General features: G+C 43.9%; 1 protein-coding gene across 3 annotated transcripts in view; it reads right to left on the bottom strand.

The window, feature by feature from the left end:
- The window catches only part of COL4A6 (collagen type IV alpha 6 chain), a 367,236-nt gene that overhangs the window by 22,853 nt on the left and 325,653 nt on the right, over window positions 1-18,730 (bottom strand). For all 3 annotated transcript variants that reach the window (XM_088482857.1, XM_088482856.1, XM_088482859.1), the window contains 7 exons: window positions 9,229-9,292; window positions 7,078-7,152; window positions 5,192-5,299; window positions 4,816-4,923; window positions 2,635-2,706; window positions 566-691; window positions 4-114 (listed from right to left, as the gene is read on the bottom strand). In XM_088482857.1, coding sequence (XP_088338983.1) covers window positions 4-114; window positions 566-691; window positions 2,635-2,706; window positions 4,816-4,923; window positions 5,192-5,299; window positions 7,078-7,152; window positions 9,229-9,292 — 664 coding nt within the window. The remainder of the gene's footprint in view (window positions 1-3; window positions 115-565; window positions 692-2,634; window positions 2,707-4,815; window positions 4,924-5,191; window positions 5,300-7,077; window positions 7,153-9,228; window positions 9,293-18,730) is intronic.

Below are 18,730 nucleotides of genomic sequence, written 5' to 3'. Positions count from 1 at the left end.
TACCTAACTCTCCATCTCTGCCAGCAGGACCGGGATCTCCAGGTAACCCAGGTATGACATTGCTGGCTCCTGATGGCCCGGGAGGTCCGGGAGGCCCAGGAACACCAGGCATACCTGGAATATACATGGTTAGGTATTACAGTTAGATGCAGACAGAGAATGATGGTACCACACAAAGGGTTACATCATTTATATTCAATATACATCAGGCCTCTCACTTGTTCAACTATGATAATTATTTCTATAGAGCATATAATACATATTGATCCACAAATTTAAACGCATAAACCTATATTGAACCTATTAATTCACTAGCACCTAGTGGCATCATTGTAACATATATACATATAATAAGAATAATTAATTTTTGTAGCCACTTTATAATTCACATCCCACAATTCTCTAAGTGTATTATATATGGTACTGCAAGAGTTTGGCGGATGCTGAACCAAAAAGCAAGTAGAATAAATGCAGCATGATAATAAATTCAGACAATACATGACGTTACAGAACAATGTGAGTGTTGGTTTACGGATAACAGGAGTTTCCAGGGATATGTTCTTACCTGGATCTCCATTAATGCCTTTTTGACCATTATACCCTGGTTGTCCAGGCACTATGTTGGGAGAGCCTCTTTCCCCCTTAGGACCTGCAAGTCCAGATGACCCTGGCCGTCCTGCTTCACTTAAACCTTTTGTTTGAAAAAGACACGGTTATGTGGGCACAAATTGCCTAAAATAAATGTACTCAGATTCACATTAAGTGGCCTATGGCTTTCTACAATATATCACATTGGGATGGTCGTCTCATAACTGAGCTGATGCAGACAAACAAGCCAGGGCAGTGTGCAGCTCAGGTTCAGAGAGTGGGCAGAAACTGACTTATTCACCAGAACAGAGCACTCAATATAAGTGTCATGTTTAAAACGGGATGTGTTTCAGTACTTCACATTCAATGCACGGAGAACACCTGGCAACATCACTGTGAGTCCTTAAGGTATGGGGGAGCTCAGACCAGGGCAACCCTGATATAATCACTACTAGATCTATTGTTATATTAATCTAATTGCAGCTTGCATGAAGCTGCTATCAGACCTACTTAACACTTGATGAAATAGCTCAGTGTGTACGTTCCTCTATGAAATCAGGGGGTTTGGCATCTAAAATATTAAACAGCACATAAGATGCAACCTCCCAATCCAACAGTTGCAGGAGCGGTTTTAAGGCTTATATCAGCTAACGCATCTGCATACACACCTATACAATCGCTCAAGATTGAGTGATCACCCCAACAATTGTATAGGTGTGTACCCAGCTTGACTCAGGTTTTGGTAATTAAAGAAAAATAATTAGAAGCTACAATGAATAACTGTAACTTTTATTTGAACAATTCTTTCGGATTGCTGTGCAGACTTCAATATAATGTATTTTTCTAGGTTCATGCACTGAAGTGCCAAATGTCATGGGATAGATGCCTAGTATCATGTAGGACCCCTCTAGCCCAGCACAGTGCAGTAGCTCGACATGGCATCAATTCCAGAAAAGGACAGAAGACCTCTGTAGGGATGTTGACCCATGCCATCTGGTTAGCTTCCCACAGCTCCCTGATATTTGTAGGTGCAGGATCTTGGGTGCAAATGGTTGGCCACATTTCCAAAACATCACAGTACGGTGACGCCACCTACATACTGCTATCCCATAACTTTTGGCACGTCAGTGTATATGGTGTCACATAAGATGACAATATAACTATTTAAATTAGTCCAACTAGTCACAAAAGATTTCAAAGGACCATCTCGATTTCAAGCATTTTCATTATCTAATTTTTAGTCAGACACATCTGGACATATACAGTACTATACTGTGAGTAGTTACAGAATAACTCACATAGTAAAAATAACAACTTAATGCTTAGAAAACTTCAAACTGGTTCGTAATTTGATTGGATATTACTTATTCAACCGTTCGAGGCACAATCTTCAATTCGTTTTTGTGTTTTGAAATGTGCGACTTGTGTTCAAATGTTAACAAAGTATTAAAAATTTTTTTCCATATACAGTACATCCATTTAATCTCAAACATGTTCAAACCAGTTCAATCATGTACAAACGTGCTGGAACATGTGCAAACTGGTTAAATTGCGGTCAAACCTGCACATGTTTAGCTCAAATCTTTTAATGAATATAAAGTTTGTGAACCTCCAGAAGACCAATGCAGAAACAGTTAGAAAAAGTTTGAAAAACATATTGCGGCATCTGCACTTCTAAATTCTAAAAGTGCCCATACATCAGCGACTGTCTCGATCAATGTGATGGGAAATGCCGGCGTTTCCGGGTGGAAACGCCGACCTCCCGCCATCGATGTTCTGCGATCCGTGGCCAGGTCGCAGACATTTGTCATGATAAATGTCGGCGATTTGACAATTACAATAATTTTTTGATCGCGATGCCGAAATGCAACATGTTGGATTTCTGCGATCCTGCGATGCCGAGGTGCACCATCGCGGCAATCCATCGCTAATGTATAGGGCCCATAACTGTGGCCTCCTCACAAGTGTGAGCAATGAATCATGTTATTGCAAACTGAATACATGGAATAAATACATGAATGAATAGATCTAATCAACATTAATTACCAGGTGTTCCAGGTAACCCTCTGGTGCCAGGCAAGCCATTTAATCCATTCAGTCCTGGAGATCCTGAAAAACCTGAGAGAAAAAGGAAAAAAAACTAAATTACTTCCAAACTAATGTTATCTTAGTAATAGACAAAAATACAGGAAAACAGAAAGCAGAAAAATAAAAGAATAGAATACTGGGATAAATCAATGTTACTATTTATTGTTTATCTTAAACAAAACATAACAATAGTTACTAGACATAGGCCAGACAAGGTTTGTGCCAGGGACACCTCTGAACCATGGGCCTGATACAGAGATGGACGTAATGGCGAATACGCACGTAAATTGAGCGATTGTTTGCCATCGCACATGCGTATAATCTGTACTGCACGTGCGCAGCGATCACACTGTGATTATGCAGGCACAGATTGATCCATCACAAAGTGAGTGACAGTCTGTCAGCGTTTGGGGGTGGTAATGGGGAGTGGTCAGAAAAATGCAGGCGTGTCTGACCGTCTGAACGCCGTTACATGGGCGTGCATAAATTAGCCTTTGCGAGCTCCTACGCAGCTCTGCGTATCAGGAGAGCTACCAAGGCTGCGGCAGGTCAGACCAGCCGCAAAGGAAAGATGGCCATTCGATGTGCATCGATGTTACCGATATCTACGCAGGTAAGCGAAGTTGTATGCATGTAAGAAGGCAGCAGTGGGTATCTTTATGCAGGCTGTGCTTTGGCAGGCATTAGCATATTTTCACAGCTGCGTTATGTGCGAAATCGCAGCTGCGATGGCATTAGCGTCCATCTCTGAATCAGACTCTATGAGCCTTGCAGTTTTAGGTGAACAGTCATTGGCAGCTTTTACTGATGATATCAGGATCACCAGTTTGGGCATAGTGCAGCTTGTTGACACCAGAATGGGCCTTTGTTTCTCATCAAAAATAAAAAAAAAATTGCAAATTGATCACTGGAAAGGGAGAATGCTCTGTAACCCAGAGGTGAAACATAACCCCCTTCCCCCACTGCTATAGCACAGGATAGTCAATGTGAGTATATAAAAAGAGATTGTGATTTATTAACAGAACCATTTCTCTGAAGCCATTTCTGGGCACAGAGTAACAGAGTAAGCAATGGAGTTATGTCCTACCTAAAGGAGACTCTGCACTACTGCATTACAAGAAATTACATCAACTACCATATTTGTGAGGAACAAAATGTCCAGTCCTGGGGTCATAAACAACTGTTGGAAAGACAACCCAGGGAGGGAACTTCTGCACCCCCCATATCTTTAGTGAAAAACATTTATCAGAACACTAGTGTCCACACATGAAAGGAAAAAAACATCACGTTTACAAGATCTAAGGGTACGGTGGACTTATAATGGATAGATGATTGGTTTAGTAACCCCTGTGGTCTCTCATAATTAAAAAAAAAATAAAAAAGACAAAGTAGCAAAGATATTTCACTTTAGGAGCTGCTGGCTCTATAAGGAATGTGAGACACTTAGGCCCTCATTCAGAGCCGCTCGTTAGCGGCAGTACGCTCGTTCCGAGCGATGTTTGCACATCTGCGCATGCGTACGCTTTTTAGTACGCATGCGCGAACCAGTCAGTGCGGCCGAAAATCCTTTGTACGCTATATAGCGAGTGCCTGCTATTTTGAGTGACAGAATGAGGCGTATGTGGGTGGTAACAGGGGAAGGTGCTTGAAAATGGGGAGTGGAGATCCGAACGCAGGCGTGCTTAAAGGTCAAAACGGGCGTTTTATGGGTGTGTATATTTAAATCAGCAGCGTCATTGACCACGTCACTGGGTTATTTTAGAGCCAGAACTGCTCGCAAATTTGTGGTAGCAAACACCAACCACAAGAATAGCGAGCAGTTCATACGCTGGTCGATGTACTCGATTAATCTAATAAATAGCGGACATGACGTAGGATGCGTGCGGCCAGGGGGCGTTTTTAACAAATAAACGAGCGTATGTTTTGCTCGTTCGTTCAGACTTAGAGGTGTGAACAGACTGCAATGTGCGTACGGATCATTTGAATAGCCACCCCTTGTTTTTAAACGAACGACCGCAAATAGCGTCCGGCTCTGAATGAGGGCCTTAGTTCCATCATTGCTTATACTGATATTGTACAAATGAGTGTAACCTATGCTGCATTGTTTCTAGGTAAACAAGATTATGGTATGTACTTCACCTTTAACACCAGGACTGCCTACAGGCCCGGGGAATCCTGGGGGTCCGGGTACACCTGAGATTCCTGCAAGCCCAGGGTTTCCTCTAAATCCCTGCAGCCCTGGAGAACCTGAAAATGAGCAAAGGGACAGTTTACTGTTCTGCACTGTTTTCCTGCACTCTCAATGTCCATCCGGAATAAAGTCACTCTTCCACAAGATTCATTTTCCTCCCCAGTGAGCCCCTACACAATGGATAGCAACAACCCACATCCAGATTGTCACTCCATGTAACAGTTCAATGAGGACTCATAATGGCTGCAGCCTTAGCCATAGTTTTCTAAGCACCTCACAACATAGGTATTGGTGCTTCAGGTATAAATTAGTAGGGCAGTATACCTGGCTGTCCGGGGCGGCCATATTCTCCTGCTAGACCCTTTGGTCCAGGGCTTCCTGGATTTCCTATTGACCCAACATCTCCTGGAAAACCATCAAATCCTCTTCCACCTGTAAATGGAGAATTAAATGAATCTGGGATAGTGAAGCAACTGTTCTCCAACCATATTAATGTCGGAAAAGTGAAGAATTCATATAATATAGAGGTTGGCAATCTTGTAATACAGAATTCAGACAGTTTGAAATCATTTAGATGTTGACAGTTTTAAATTAAAGATGGGCATTAAATTCTAGTTGTTTGGTATGACTGACAGTGAACTGACAAACATATTACCTATCTCTAAATATTTCCACCCAAATGGGTAGAGGATGGTTCTGATTACATGGTGATCGGGCATGAAAGCTGTATCCCATGTGCAGAATGGGAAAGGTAGGGGAAAATAAAACAATGTGTGAGCTGACTGACAATGCAGGAACTTAACCCTTACTGCTCTGAGCTAGTATCCCTGAGACAGCAGAATGCTACTCAGCTCAGCTGCCTCATCAGTATTTTATGATAACCACTTCTACCTCTTCCATTTAGAATGTAAGCTCTAATGAGTAGGGCCCTCCTCTTGTTTCATCCCTCCCTCCTCAGGGATGTAACTCAGTCAATATGTATATACTTGTTATTATGCATATGATCGGAATTATGTATGTATATATATATATATATATATATATATATATATATATATTGGTTACCCTGTAATTTGCAGATATGTCTATTCTGTTTGTGTCACTGCTCTGTATGGAGCTTTGTAACGCCCTATAAATAATGCTAATGCTAATAATATTATAGTTAGGGTGTGCACACTTAGGTGATGCAATGCTTCCTGGAGATGCCACCTGATAACACTTGGAGCCATCCCCTGTATACTCTAACTTAGGAGGTGTATATTTTGTGTGGACTGGAGCCTAGCTGTAAAGATTAGATAATGATGATGACACAAGCAGCACTATTGACTAGCCTCTTCTGATTGGCTGCTTATGAATTCATAGCTCCCAACTGAAGGGAATGTCTGGATTTGAGACCATCAAAATGGCCAGAGTTATGCACACAGTAAGAGTTTCTGATTGGACTAGGGAGAGGTTTGACCAGATTGAGTCAGCGCTTATTTGGACCTGCTTTTGCAAGTGTAAATGTTGGGAGGTATGCAGCTGATAGTAATTCATTCATTAGCTTTTCAGATTACCTATTTGTGATTCAAGGCTAAGATTCTCATTTTATGTATAAAGTGGTGATGACAGAGCGGGGCTGTTTGTATTTCATTATATTTTATATGAAAAAGGCTACATTTTCCATTTATTAATACCACTGTTAAATCACTACTCTCTCTCTCTTGTGTATATGACACATTATATTGTGTATGAATATATTATTGCAACTTTCACGTATACTAATATCACACTGTCAAGATACCTATGCATTTGTACACCTTATGCTGGATGCAGAAATAGTTTTTGAGTTGGACGTACAAGTGTAAGTCAACATACACACATAAGTATACATTTGTAGTGCCAGAATTTCTTTCCTGACGAAAGAACATAAAGTTCTGAAACGTTGACCAACTACAGGCTCCTGTGGTCGTTATTTTACCAAGTCGTCAGAGTGTTGCCTCTGTTTTTGGGATTTATATATATATATATATATATATATATATATATTATATATATATATGTATATTAATTTGTATTTAAAAGGGGATAGAAAATTAATAATTTCTCTACAACAATTCACAACTCTTATTTTGTGCATTGATCTTAATTGTTGAGTTCATTCAGCACTGCTATAGCAATTCTGACTCATGCAATGTTTTTTATCAATGGGAAATATACAGCAATGGTACCTGGACTTCCTGGCACTCCTCGATCTCCCCTGCGTCCTGGAGAACCGGGCTGCCCCAGCGACTCCCCACGGTCACCTTTAATAAACAAGGGAAAAAATATTATTTAACTAATTAATTTATACAACCTCTGGTAAAATGCTGCAAATAGCCTGTTTACTGAATAGAAAGCAACAGACAAGCAAGCAAAAGGAGCTTCAAAAACACCTCGTTTGATGTATATGTTTGATGACCATTATACACAACACAACCATGAATTCATTGTAGAGGTGGAATCAGTGGAAAGTACAAGGCGGTATACATGCTCTTTATAGCCTATTTATGAACCTATAATTAAGAAAAGTTGCACACATCACAAAGTAACAGAAAAACCTCAAGGGACATTTACTAAAGTGCAGCTTCGGTAATCAACAGGTTTTCTGTGAGTTTTCTTGTGGTTTTCAAACACCAAGATTTACTAATGGAGAACCACAAGGAAAAAAACATTTTACAGAGCACCACATAACACATCGCCGTCCCAATATTTTACATGGTAAAAATACAAAGCCCTATATATGTGCATTATCTAGGCAGAGGGTGTCAGTGTTTCCAACCCTCAAACCTTGCCCCCTTGTATTTCTCCAGCCGTTGAATCTCCCCCCCTTGTGTGTCTCCAGCCATCAAATCCACCCCACCCCCCCCTTGTGTCTCCAGCAAATCCAGTCCCCAGCCTCTCTCTTGGTGCGCTCTCTACTGTGAATGACCTTAGGTCATGCCAGCGTCACACTGATGGAAGTTGCAGGAGCTGTATGATTGGTGCTGGCAGGGGTGTGTCTAGAGAGAAGGGGGCCCGTGTACAATCTCTGTCACGGGCCCTCTCCTCTCCGTCCGGTAGCGCACTGAGCGGTGCGTGTCCAGCGCCGCACTTATAGACTCTGGGAACTAGAATGTGCCCAGAGTCTATAGCGCATGCACAGATCATGGGGAAAATGGCCACGGCGGCAATTTGCCCTGCCCTGCGGCCATTTTCCAGCCATTTTTACAGCGCAGACACCGGTGCTGAAGTGAGACTCTGGAGAGGTAAGTATAATATGGGTGCAGGGTGTGCGTTGCGGGCCCACTCTGAACACCCTGCACCCATTATAAATACGCCCCTGGGTGCTGGGCTGTACAAGCTTTCTGCTGCTGTTGCCTGTCATATAACATGACAGGCAACGGCACAGCAGTGCCGGAATGTCTGTGCATCCCATCGGCAGACAGCCACAGTCAGCCGGGACTTGAAATCTGGAGCTGGCGCTGCAGAGATTAGATTTCCAATTAGCGCAGTTTCCCCTAGGATTTTTCAGATGCCCCTAGTCATTTTCCTATATTACCTAGGGCCAGTTGGAGTATTCCAAAACAGAGTGTATGGAGGATGCTGGAAACTGCAGTGTTCCTCTTTAAGACTTTGGAAAAGTCTGAACTCTGCTAATATTACGGTGGTTTTAAAGTTTGATCAAGCATTACAGTCATACCTTAGGGCTATTTCACACACAACGGATTTGTCCGTCTGGCAAAAAAACAGACTTTTTTTCCGTTGTTTAATTTCAGTGGAAGTTACAAATACCTGTACATTAGGGCTTTCACACTGCACGAACACGGCATGGTCGCCGTGTTACAGCCGTGATAACCACTAACTAAGACGGCTGCCGTCCACGGTCTTCAGTTTTAAAGGCTAAAAAGAGATTGAAAACTCAGGGCAATAACATTACAGATGGCACAAAACCGTTGCTTGTGAAAGTGACTGATCCACTGAAAAAAGCCTGACAGTGTGTGTAATAGTCCTTAGGGTGCCACTTAAGAATGGTTCCAAATTTGCCAATTACAACAGTTAAGTTATGGCTGAGGTTATTTTACATGATTTTACATTTTAATGCAAAATTTTAAATAGGGGACCTCCCCCTCTTGGAAACAAGGGGTCTCTGACATTCCAAGACCACCAAGAAGTGATCTCAAAACAGATACTTATTTCTTAAAATAGCAAGTAATATTTAATATATTGTAAAATTCAATGGAATAAGTTAATAATACAATTGTGTAGTTCAATAACAAATAAATATAATGTATTAACTATATAGTGTATTTCCATTTTTATAGCTACTACTTTCATGACAACAATTTTCATTTCATAGTCACCTTTGCTGCCAGGTCGACCACTTGGCCCAGGATAGCCCGATATTCCTGGTAACCCATCTGCACCCTGTGAATGACACATTAGATGATTAAGATTATGTCTTGTGTATAAATCTGTACCTGCGATGCTTGGCGACTGCACATTATGTGGCTGACTGACTTTACATGGACATAAATGGCGAGTGTTAGCATACTCTGCATGTACAGATGTGAATTTATGCATTCTATTCTGAGTCAGACAGAGTATGCGGACTGGCAGCCAATCAGCAGTGGCGGCTCCTGATTGGCTGTTGGTCCGCAAGCTACGATTGGCTTGCGACCGGCGCCAGGTTCAAATTGCGCCGGCGCTCTTTGCCCATATCTGTCGCTGCCTGTCAGTTTGCCAGCTGTAATTAGCTGGTGGCCCAGCCCCAAATCCACACTTGCTGGCTGCTGATGCCACACAGGGGGTGGCGAGAGGCTGCTGGAGGGAGATAGGGAGGTGAGTTGCTGGGGGGACATTACTATGTGGCATAATGTGTAAGGGGCACTACTATTGTGTGGAAAAAGGTGTTACATGGGGCACTACTATTATGTGTAATAATATGTAAAGGGCATTACTGAGTAGTATAATTTGTAAGGGGCATTACTGTGTAGTGTAAGGGGCAATATTGTGTGGCATAATGTATATGGGGTACTACTACTGCATGGCATAATGTGTATAAGGGGTACTACTATGTGGCATAACCTGAATGGGCTCTGTGTGGGGGCAAATGTATGTGTTTTTTATTCCGGGGGGGGGGCTTTTAAGATCTTGTTATGAAGCCCCCTAGTTCTAGTTTCACCCTTGCATGCAAACACAGAGGGCTGGCTAATATATATGATCACTTTAAAAAGGACTAATGGTGCGTATCCACTAGGCGAATAAACAGGGTGATTGAACGATAACAACATAGTTACCGTTCAATCGCTTGCTAATTGGCCGCAAATCAGCCGTGTAAATGTCAAAAACGACCAGCGATGTGCGTGCCCGCTGGTCGTTTTTGACATCTATCATTGACCGTACATGTTGGTCAACCTGACGATCACGTCAGGTTCAGCATGTACGGGATGATGGATGTGCCTACACTGAACTACTGAATGTTCAGTGTAGGCACATCACAGACTGTGAAATGACAGCATGATTACAATGCCGTAATCGTGCTCTCGTTTCACAGTCGGGAAGTCCATACGCACCTTAACTCTGGATTTAATATGAACTTGCATGAGGCAAAAAGTTTGACACTTGCTCAGACTGTGAGGTTAAAAGGATACTTTTGTAGCTTTCACACAGGTTTTTGGCAGACTGCCAATTTCCACTTGAGCCAGCCCTAGAACCTGAGTAATTTAAGAATGTCCCCATTTTTAGGGATTGTGTTACAGTGTGTGGCCCTCATGAAGTTCAAATCTAGGCAAAAACCTAATCCTGGTCAAACTACACCACCCTGCCAAATTTGGTGGAGCTAGGTCCAAAACTCTGGCCATGCAAGGACAAACAGACAGACACGCTTTCTCGCTTATTATATATGAACCAAACTTTTCTTTTGATAAGACAGAGAAAGTTATATCAACAGTTCAGTCACTTCACTCATCATTAAGTGCAGTATAAAATATGACAGTGAACCTCAAGTCACATACATCATACAAACAGGGAGCTAGGTCTGGATCCTAGAAATACAAGGGGTTGGTTGTGAGCTGCGATCCCAAATTGTGTTGTGTGTACATGTTTGAGGTTCATGTTGTCACTAGCTGAAAGTGGGGTTTTTCAGTTCTCATAGTATTTGGTTCAAATAGTTTTGGCTGTCAAGGCGCAAAAAGAGGGTCCATCTCTTTGGGTAGTGAAGGCGGGAAAGAACAGGTGGAGCTGATAATGGTATGTAACAGTTTTATAGTAAAAGGGTATATCAAAAAAGGATAAGATTAGTATAGGGTTGTGAAATAGACCTTGCAGGTGGATATGGAGAAACCACAGATAGAGAATACAATTAAACATGAAGATAAAATAAAATTAGATACAGAGATGGGAATAACATGTCAGATATGTGTTAGCTGCTCCCAGCTGGGGTGTCGGGTCACTTGGTGAACAGAATGTGCAGTTCTCTGTGGCTGCTGCCTCTGGTGCACAGTATACACTGTATAAAGGGGCCTGATTTCTCCAGCTCTGATGTATTTATTAGGAGTGCAGCACTTGCTGCGGCTAAGGGCTCTATTCTTCATCACTTAATTTCTACAAAAACAGGTGAAAATTAACGTTTTCACCTGCAATTGTAGAAATTAAGTTTTAGGCTATTCATCAAAAAGGTAACGCAGGAGATATCACAGAAATTTCCTGCTTACCGTTCTCTCCCGGAATGGCCTGCTGTCCCCATACACTAGTATCACAGATATGTCCTGCTTACCCTTCTCTCCCGGAATGGCCCGCTGTCCCCATACACTAGTATCACAGAAATTTCCTGCTTACCCTTCTCTCCCGGAATGGCCTGCTGTCCCCATACACTAGTACCACAGATATGTCCTGCTTACCCTTCTCTCCCGGAATGGCCCGCTGTCCCCATACACTAGTATCACAGAAATTTCCTGCTTACCCTTCTCTCCCGGAATGGCCCGCTGTCCCCATACACTAGTATCACAGATATGTCCTGCTTACCTTTCTCTCCCGGAATGGCCTGCCGAATTCATCAATCTCCAAAAATACAATATTTTCAGAGCCTGACTCCAGGAGAATTTGCCAATTTCAGATGGTGTTTGCTTCCACAATCGCCGCTAACCCTTCTCCTTCCCTATGGGAAGGAGTCCCGGGTTGCGAAGAGGGTTCCTTTCGGATCCCTCCGCCCCTGTCCGGCTCCTTACGCCTGACACCGGGGCTTTTGTGCGCATGCGTGACCTGTAGGTCATGCAGGCACACTAGTGTGAAAAGATTCACTGCTCCAAAAGGAGCAGTGAAGCGCTTCATGGAGACAGCTGATTTTCGGATCAGCTGCCTCCATGCTGGAGCAATGATGAGTTGCTCCGGCATACACGTCAAGTTAGTAAGTTAATTATTGTGGTCCGTTCAATAGAGCCCTAAAGGTGGTACCTGCTACTTGTGACTGAGGATTCTGGCTTTTTTGGCAGCACTTTAAGACCAAGAAGGGTCCTCCCTCCAGTTTCTCTTCTCTCCTTTCGTGCATGGGCTGTAAATTACTCTCATCTGAGCAGTAGTTTCCCTTCACAGACTCTCTCTTCCACTATGCCCATCTGTTTCTACCTTTGCTCCGCGCTATGCCAAGCTTCGTGTGCTGTCACACATGGTGCAGAGAATGAGAAAGGGCAGGAGAGCAAATTCTCCATTGTCTCCTCCCCTTCCTGCTCTGGAGAATGAGAATGAGAGTGGTTGACTGAGCAGAACAGTACTGGTGATTGATCAGAGCGCGTCCTGAGGGACCTGGGCTTTTTTATTTATTTATTGAGACCTCACTATCAATTTTGAGTAAAAGACACAATATAGTACATAAGTACAAACTCTGCCCCAATTCATATTCCAGAATTGACATGGTCCTGCTCAGCCACAATTCCAACATATATCCAATGGTTTGGTTGGACTATAAGTCTTTGATACATGACACAGTCTACTCCACTCAACTACAAACAATCCTCACAGAACATTTGAGATTAATAATACTCCAGAGATCTCCCCGATGATGCTCTGGTACACTAAGTAGGTGGACCTAATGGGTCTTTTTATTTTCAATGCTTCTAGATAAAAAAACAGTGGCTAGCTGCTATCATTCACCTCACTAATTACCTGCATAAACAATAATTAAGCCATAAACGCTCCAAAGATCCTCTTGCAAAATATTAAGTCCACTAGAGGAAACTCATGCTTCTTATTTCCCTGCAGACTTACATGGCTTAGGCAATCCTTGTATAAGAAGGGGAACAAAGTAGATGAGCCCCTAGCTACAAAGCTCTGGGCCATGATGTAATCCTGCAACCTTCTCGTCATCAAAGATCCTGATGGGTCCCTAACCTATAACCCCCAAAAGATTTGGTCTGACTATCAAAGATAATACTAGAACCTCTACAATCTGCGCATACATCGAACCCGCTAGCTATAGACAACCAGGCACGGCTCATAGAAATTTTTTTGTATGAGGCAAAACTCCCTAAACTCAACTCACAGAGCTCATGATGGGTGTGAGGTTCTGATTTTGTTGTGGACCCGGGGTTGTGATAGGAGCAGACACAGAAGCAGATTTAAATGGAAAAGTGGAGTTTTTAATAAGTGACTTAGAAGACATGGGAATGGCAAACAAAAAAGTCCAAGGTTCAGGCTAAGTAGTGCTTCCAAGGAGGCAGGTAAGGCACAGGTACTCTCTCTCAGCCACAGCTGAGAAACACGTTGCACTGGCAAAGAAGGAAGGCTCTGGACCTTCCTAAATACCCGGTGCTGCGCTGTGACTGGCTGGAAAGAGCACATGACCCACCAGGATTGGACAGCTTGAATCACATGGCCACAGGCAAGATGGCGCCCATGCCAAACAGAACGGAAACACCGCCAGGCCCCACCAGGCCTAGTGACAATGTGCCCGCACAGAACCACGCGCAACCAATGCCCCTCACCAAACACCAGCACTGCTGCCAGACACCCCCCGCCACAATTACCTCACAGGTAATACCCAGGGACCACCATGCCGAGAAACCCTGGCTGTGACTGTACCGCCCCCCCCTTATGGGTGGCTTCAGGAAACTCACCAGGCTTCTCCGGATGCACAGCATAGTACCTCTTGATGAGTGCAGGAGCATGGATATCTCGGGCGTCGGTCCAACAACGTTCCTCTGGGCCGTAGCCCCTCCAATTCAACAGGTATTGCAAATGTCCACTGCGGATGCGAGAATCCAAGACCTTGGATCATCTCAGACTCCACGCCCCTTTCAGTCTGGACATGGGGTGAAGTAGGCAGGACTCTGTGGAATTTGTTCAGCACCAGGGGTTTAAGCAGGGAGACATGAAAGGAATTGGGAATTTTCAGATAAGGGGGTAACTGAAGGCGATAAGCCACGGGGTTAATGATTTCTATGATGGAGAAGGGCCCGATGAAGCGTGGAGCAAATTTCATAGATGGTACTCTAAGCCATAGGTTCCGGGTGGACAACCAGACTTGGTCTCCAACTTGCATATGTGGTACTTTCCAACGCTTCTTATCAGCTTGAAATTTGTAACGGGAGGACGCCTTCTCCAGGTCAGCACGAACTTGAGACCAAATTGATGTAAATTTCCATACAGTGTCTTCTACGTCTGGAACATCAAAGACGGGCAGGCTTTGAAATTCAGGGACCCGAGGATGAAGTCCGTAGGCCACTTGGAATGGAGTTTGGTTCATGGAAGAGTGGTAGGAGGCATTATGTGCAAATTCAGCCCATGGCAGCAATACAGACCAATTGTCTTGGGAAGATGTCATAAAAATCCTCAGGAAGGTCTCAAGGTCTTGATTAACCCTCTCAGTGGAACCATTGCTTTGTGGGTGATAAGCCATAGAAAAATTTAGCTTCACTTGCAATACAGAACATAAGGCTCTCCAAAACTTCGCTGTGAACTGAATACCATGGTCAGAGACCATCTCAGCAGGAAGACCATGGAGATGGAAAATATGTTGAACGAACAAGTGAGCCAAGTCAGGAGCAGTAGGCAATTTCTTTAGTGGTATGTAATGGATCATTTTAGAGAGACGGTCTACTACGACCCAGATGGTAGTGAACCCTTGAGAGTTCGGCAGATACGTGATGAAGTCCATGGAGAGATGCGTCCATGGACGTGATGGAATAGGTAGTGGCAACAACTCACCAGCCGGAGCCTGACGTGAAGATTTATGCTGGGCACACGAAGAACATAAAGAAATGAACTCCGACATGTCTGCTTTCATGGATGGCCACCAATAGCCTCTCTTTAAAAATTCCAAGGTCTTCCGGGTACCTGAGGGACCTGCAAAGCGAGAGGAATGAGCCCAGGTGAGGAGCTGCTTCCTTAACTCTGGGGCCACAAAGGACTTCCCAGTATGGGGCTGTAACTGTAAGGTGGTGAACACTCTTGACTCCAAAACAGGGGTATTTTGTTGATTCTTCGATTTGTCATCACAGACGGGAGATTTGGACAGAGCATCTGCCTTTTGATTAAGAGCTCCAGACCGGAAGGTCAGGGTGAACTGGAACCAAGCAAAAAATATTGCCCATCACGCCAAACGAGGACTCACGCACTGAAGATTCTTGAGGAAGAGGAGATTTCTATGGTCCGTGAAGACAGTGAAGGGAAACTTGGCCCCCTCCAGCAGGTATCTCCATTCTTTTAATGCCAACTTCACTGCCAAGAGTTCTTGTTCACCAATAGCATAATTTCTTTCGGCAGGAGAAAATTTCTTGGAGAAAAACCCACAGGGATGAACTCGATTATCCTCATAACGCTGGGAAAGAACTGCACCCACGGCCTCTGATGACGCATCCACTTCCAATAAAAACAGCCTATCCAGATCCGATTGTCATAAGACTGGAGCAGAAATAAACGCCTGTTTTAAAAGCTGGAAGGCAGTCTCTGCCTCGGGTGACGATAAGGCAGGATTAGCGTCTTTTTGGGTCAGAGTGGTAATGGGAGCCAATAATTATGAAAAACCTTTAATAAAGCGTCTATAGTAGTTGGCGAACCCAAGCAATCTCTGGATGGCTTTCAAAGTTTGAGGACGGGACCAATCAAAAATTGCCTGCACCTTTTTGGGGTCCATTTCTAGACTGGAGCCAGAGATGATGTAACCAAGGAATGGCACACTGGGTACCCCAAAGACACATTTCTCCAGTTTGCAGTAAAGGTGGTTCTTTCTCAGACGGGACAATACTTCCTTCACATGTTCATGATGTTTTGCTACAGAAGACGAAAAAAATCAATATATTATCCAGGTAAACAACAACCGAGACGTACAAGTAGTCCCGGAAAATCTCATTAACAAAGCCCTGAAACACCACAGGGGCATTGCACAATCCAAAGGGCATCATGAGGTATTCAAAGTGTCCATCTCTAGTATTAAAGGCGGTCTTCCATTTATCACCAGCGCCAATACGGATGAGATTATAAGCTCCCCTCTCAGATCAAATTTTGAGAATATGATGGACCCCTTAACTTTGTCGAACAACTCTGTGATCAGGGGAAGAGGATATCGATTCTTGATCGTTATATCATTAAGGCCCCGGTAATCTATACAAGGTTTTAGGCCACCGTCCTTCTTGCCGACGAAAAAGAACCCAGCTCCGGCAGGAGAGGTGGAAGGATGAATAAACCCTTTCGCTAGGTTGTCCTGGATGTATTCAGACATGGCTTGAGTCTCAGGCAAGGAAAGAGGATAGGTGCGACCACAAGGTGGCATGTTGTCAGGCAGCAGCTCGATTGGACAGTCCCATTCTCTGTGAGGAGGTAAAACATTTGCCTGTTGTTCGGAAAAACATCAGAGAACATCTGGTACTCATTGGGAATAGCTGGAGATATTAACAAAGCTGTCTTTCTTACAGGTCATATCTTGGGAAGACAGGATTTCAGACAGTCAGTTCCCCATGAAAGAATCTGCATTGAACACCAGTCTATCCTGGGATTATGCTGGCGTAACCAGGGTAGTCCTAAAATGATTTCTTGGGAAGCCTCAGGTATCACTAAGAACTTTAAAGACTCGGAGTGAAGTGACCCAACAAGGACTAATACTGGTTGAGTTTCCTTGGTGACCACTCCTTTAGCTAGAGGCTGTCCATCTACAGAAGTCAGGGAAATTGCGTGAATGAGAGATGAACAAGGAATCTGTAGTTTCTCAACTAGGCTGGAAGTCATGAAATTTCCGGCTGCTCCAGAGTCTAATAAAGCAGAAACGAAGACAGGGTTAGGCTTGAGATCCAAAGCTAAGGAAATTTTGAAATCTTTAGTATTTGGGGACGGGCTCATAACTCCTAACTTGATGTCCCCAGGGTCAGTTAGGAACGGGCGTTTCCCGATTTACGGGAGCAGGAGGCCACCAGGTGACCAGAATCTCCACAGTATAGACAGAGGTTTTTTAGCATCCTTCTCTGAGGTTCCTCTTTGGAGAGATGGGTTTGGTTCACCTGCATAGGCTCCTCATCTATAGGAGGATGGGGTGGACGGGTAGGCAAAGGAGGCGTAAATGACCATGCCGGTCAGTTCTGTGCTTTTCAGCCCGACGTTCTCTGAAGCGTAGGTCAATTTTGTTGTAGAGTGAGATCATATCATTTAAATTAGTGGGAAGTTCACGGGTGATCAGATCGTCTTTTAGTCGGTCAGAAAGACCATGCCAGAAGGCTGAGGTGAGGGCTTCCTCATTCCACTTAAGCTCTGATGCCAAGATTTGAAACTATATGGCATATTGGCTGACAGGACGGGTTCTTTGTCTCAGGGTCATGATACTGGACGATGCTGACACAGTGCATCCAGGTTCATCGAAAATCCTCCTGAATGATTATACAAAGTCTGTATAGTTATCCAGCAGCGAGTCTGAACACTCCCAGAGTGGGGAGGCTCAATCCAAAACTGAGCCGGACAACAAAGACACAATATATGCCACTTTAATTCTAGCAGTGGGAAAGTTATCAGGCTGTAATGTAAAGTGTATATCACACTGATTTGAGAAACCACGACAGAGCTTAGGATTGCCGTCAAATTTGCTTGGCATACGAAGATGTAAACGAGGGGATACCCTGGTCCCTGTCTTACCAGGCACAGGAGGAGGTGTAGTTGCTGATACCCCAGGGGTGATTAACGAGGTTTGCAGATTATCTTGTCGTTTAGACATCTCCTGTAGAAACTGAGCCATTTGATGTTGTGTAGCTTCCAGGTCAGCAATACAGTGGAATAAATCCACTCCAGACTCCTGTTCTGTGGCCGGATCCATGGGGCCAGTGCAAACTGTGAGGTTCTGATTTTGTTGTGGACCCGGGGTGGTGATAGGAGCAGACACAGAAGCAGATTTAAATGAAAAAGTGGAGTTTTTAATAAGTGACTTAGAAGACATGGGAATGGCAAATGAAAAAGTCCAGGTATAGCACTAAAGTGCACTTGATAACTGTAGTGAGGTAAATGGGAGAATGTCCAGATAGTGACAGGCAGTAACAGTCCAGTATGCAGGTATGGTGAGCTGTAACAGAATGCAGGCAGAGGTAATGAAGTCCAGCTGGGTGTAAGTGGAGGCAAGGTGCAGGGAAACAGCAGGTTCAGGTACTCAGGCAGGGTAAAAGGTAAATGGAGGGTGCAGGGTAAGTCCAGCATGTTGGAGCAGGCAAGGTTCAGGCTAAGTAGCGCTTCCAAGGAGGCAGGTAAGGCACAGGTACTCTCTCTCAGCAACAGCTGAGAAACACGTTGCACTGGCAAAGAAGGAAGGCTCTGGACATTCCTATATACCAGGTGCCGCGCTGTGACTGGCTGGAAAGAGCACATGACCCACCAGGATTGGACAGCTTGAATCACATG

This window comes from Taudactylus pleione, unplaced genomic scaffold, assembly GCF_031769625.1.
Source record: "Taudactylus pleione unplaced genomic scaffold, aTauple2 ptg000296l, whole genome shotgun sequence".
In the NCBI taxonomy this organism is placed as follows: Eukaryota; Metazoa; Chordata; class Amphibia; order Anura; family Myobatrachidae; genus Taudactylus; species Taudactylus pleione.
The sequence above is the reverse complement of the archived record's forward strand: the minus strand, read 5'-3'. Positions and strand labels throughout refer to the sequence as shown.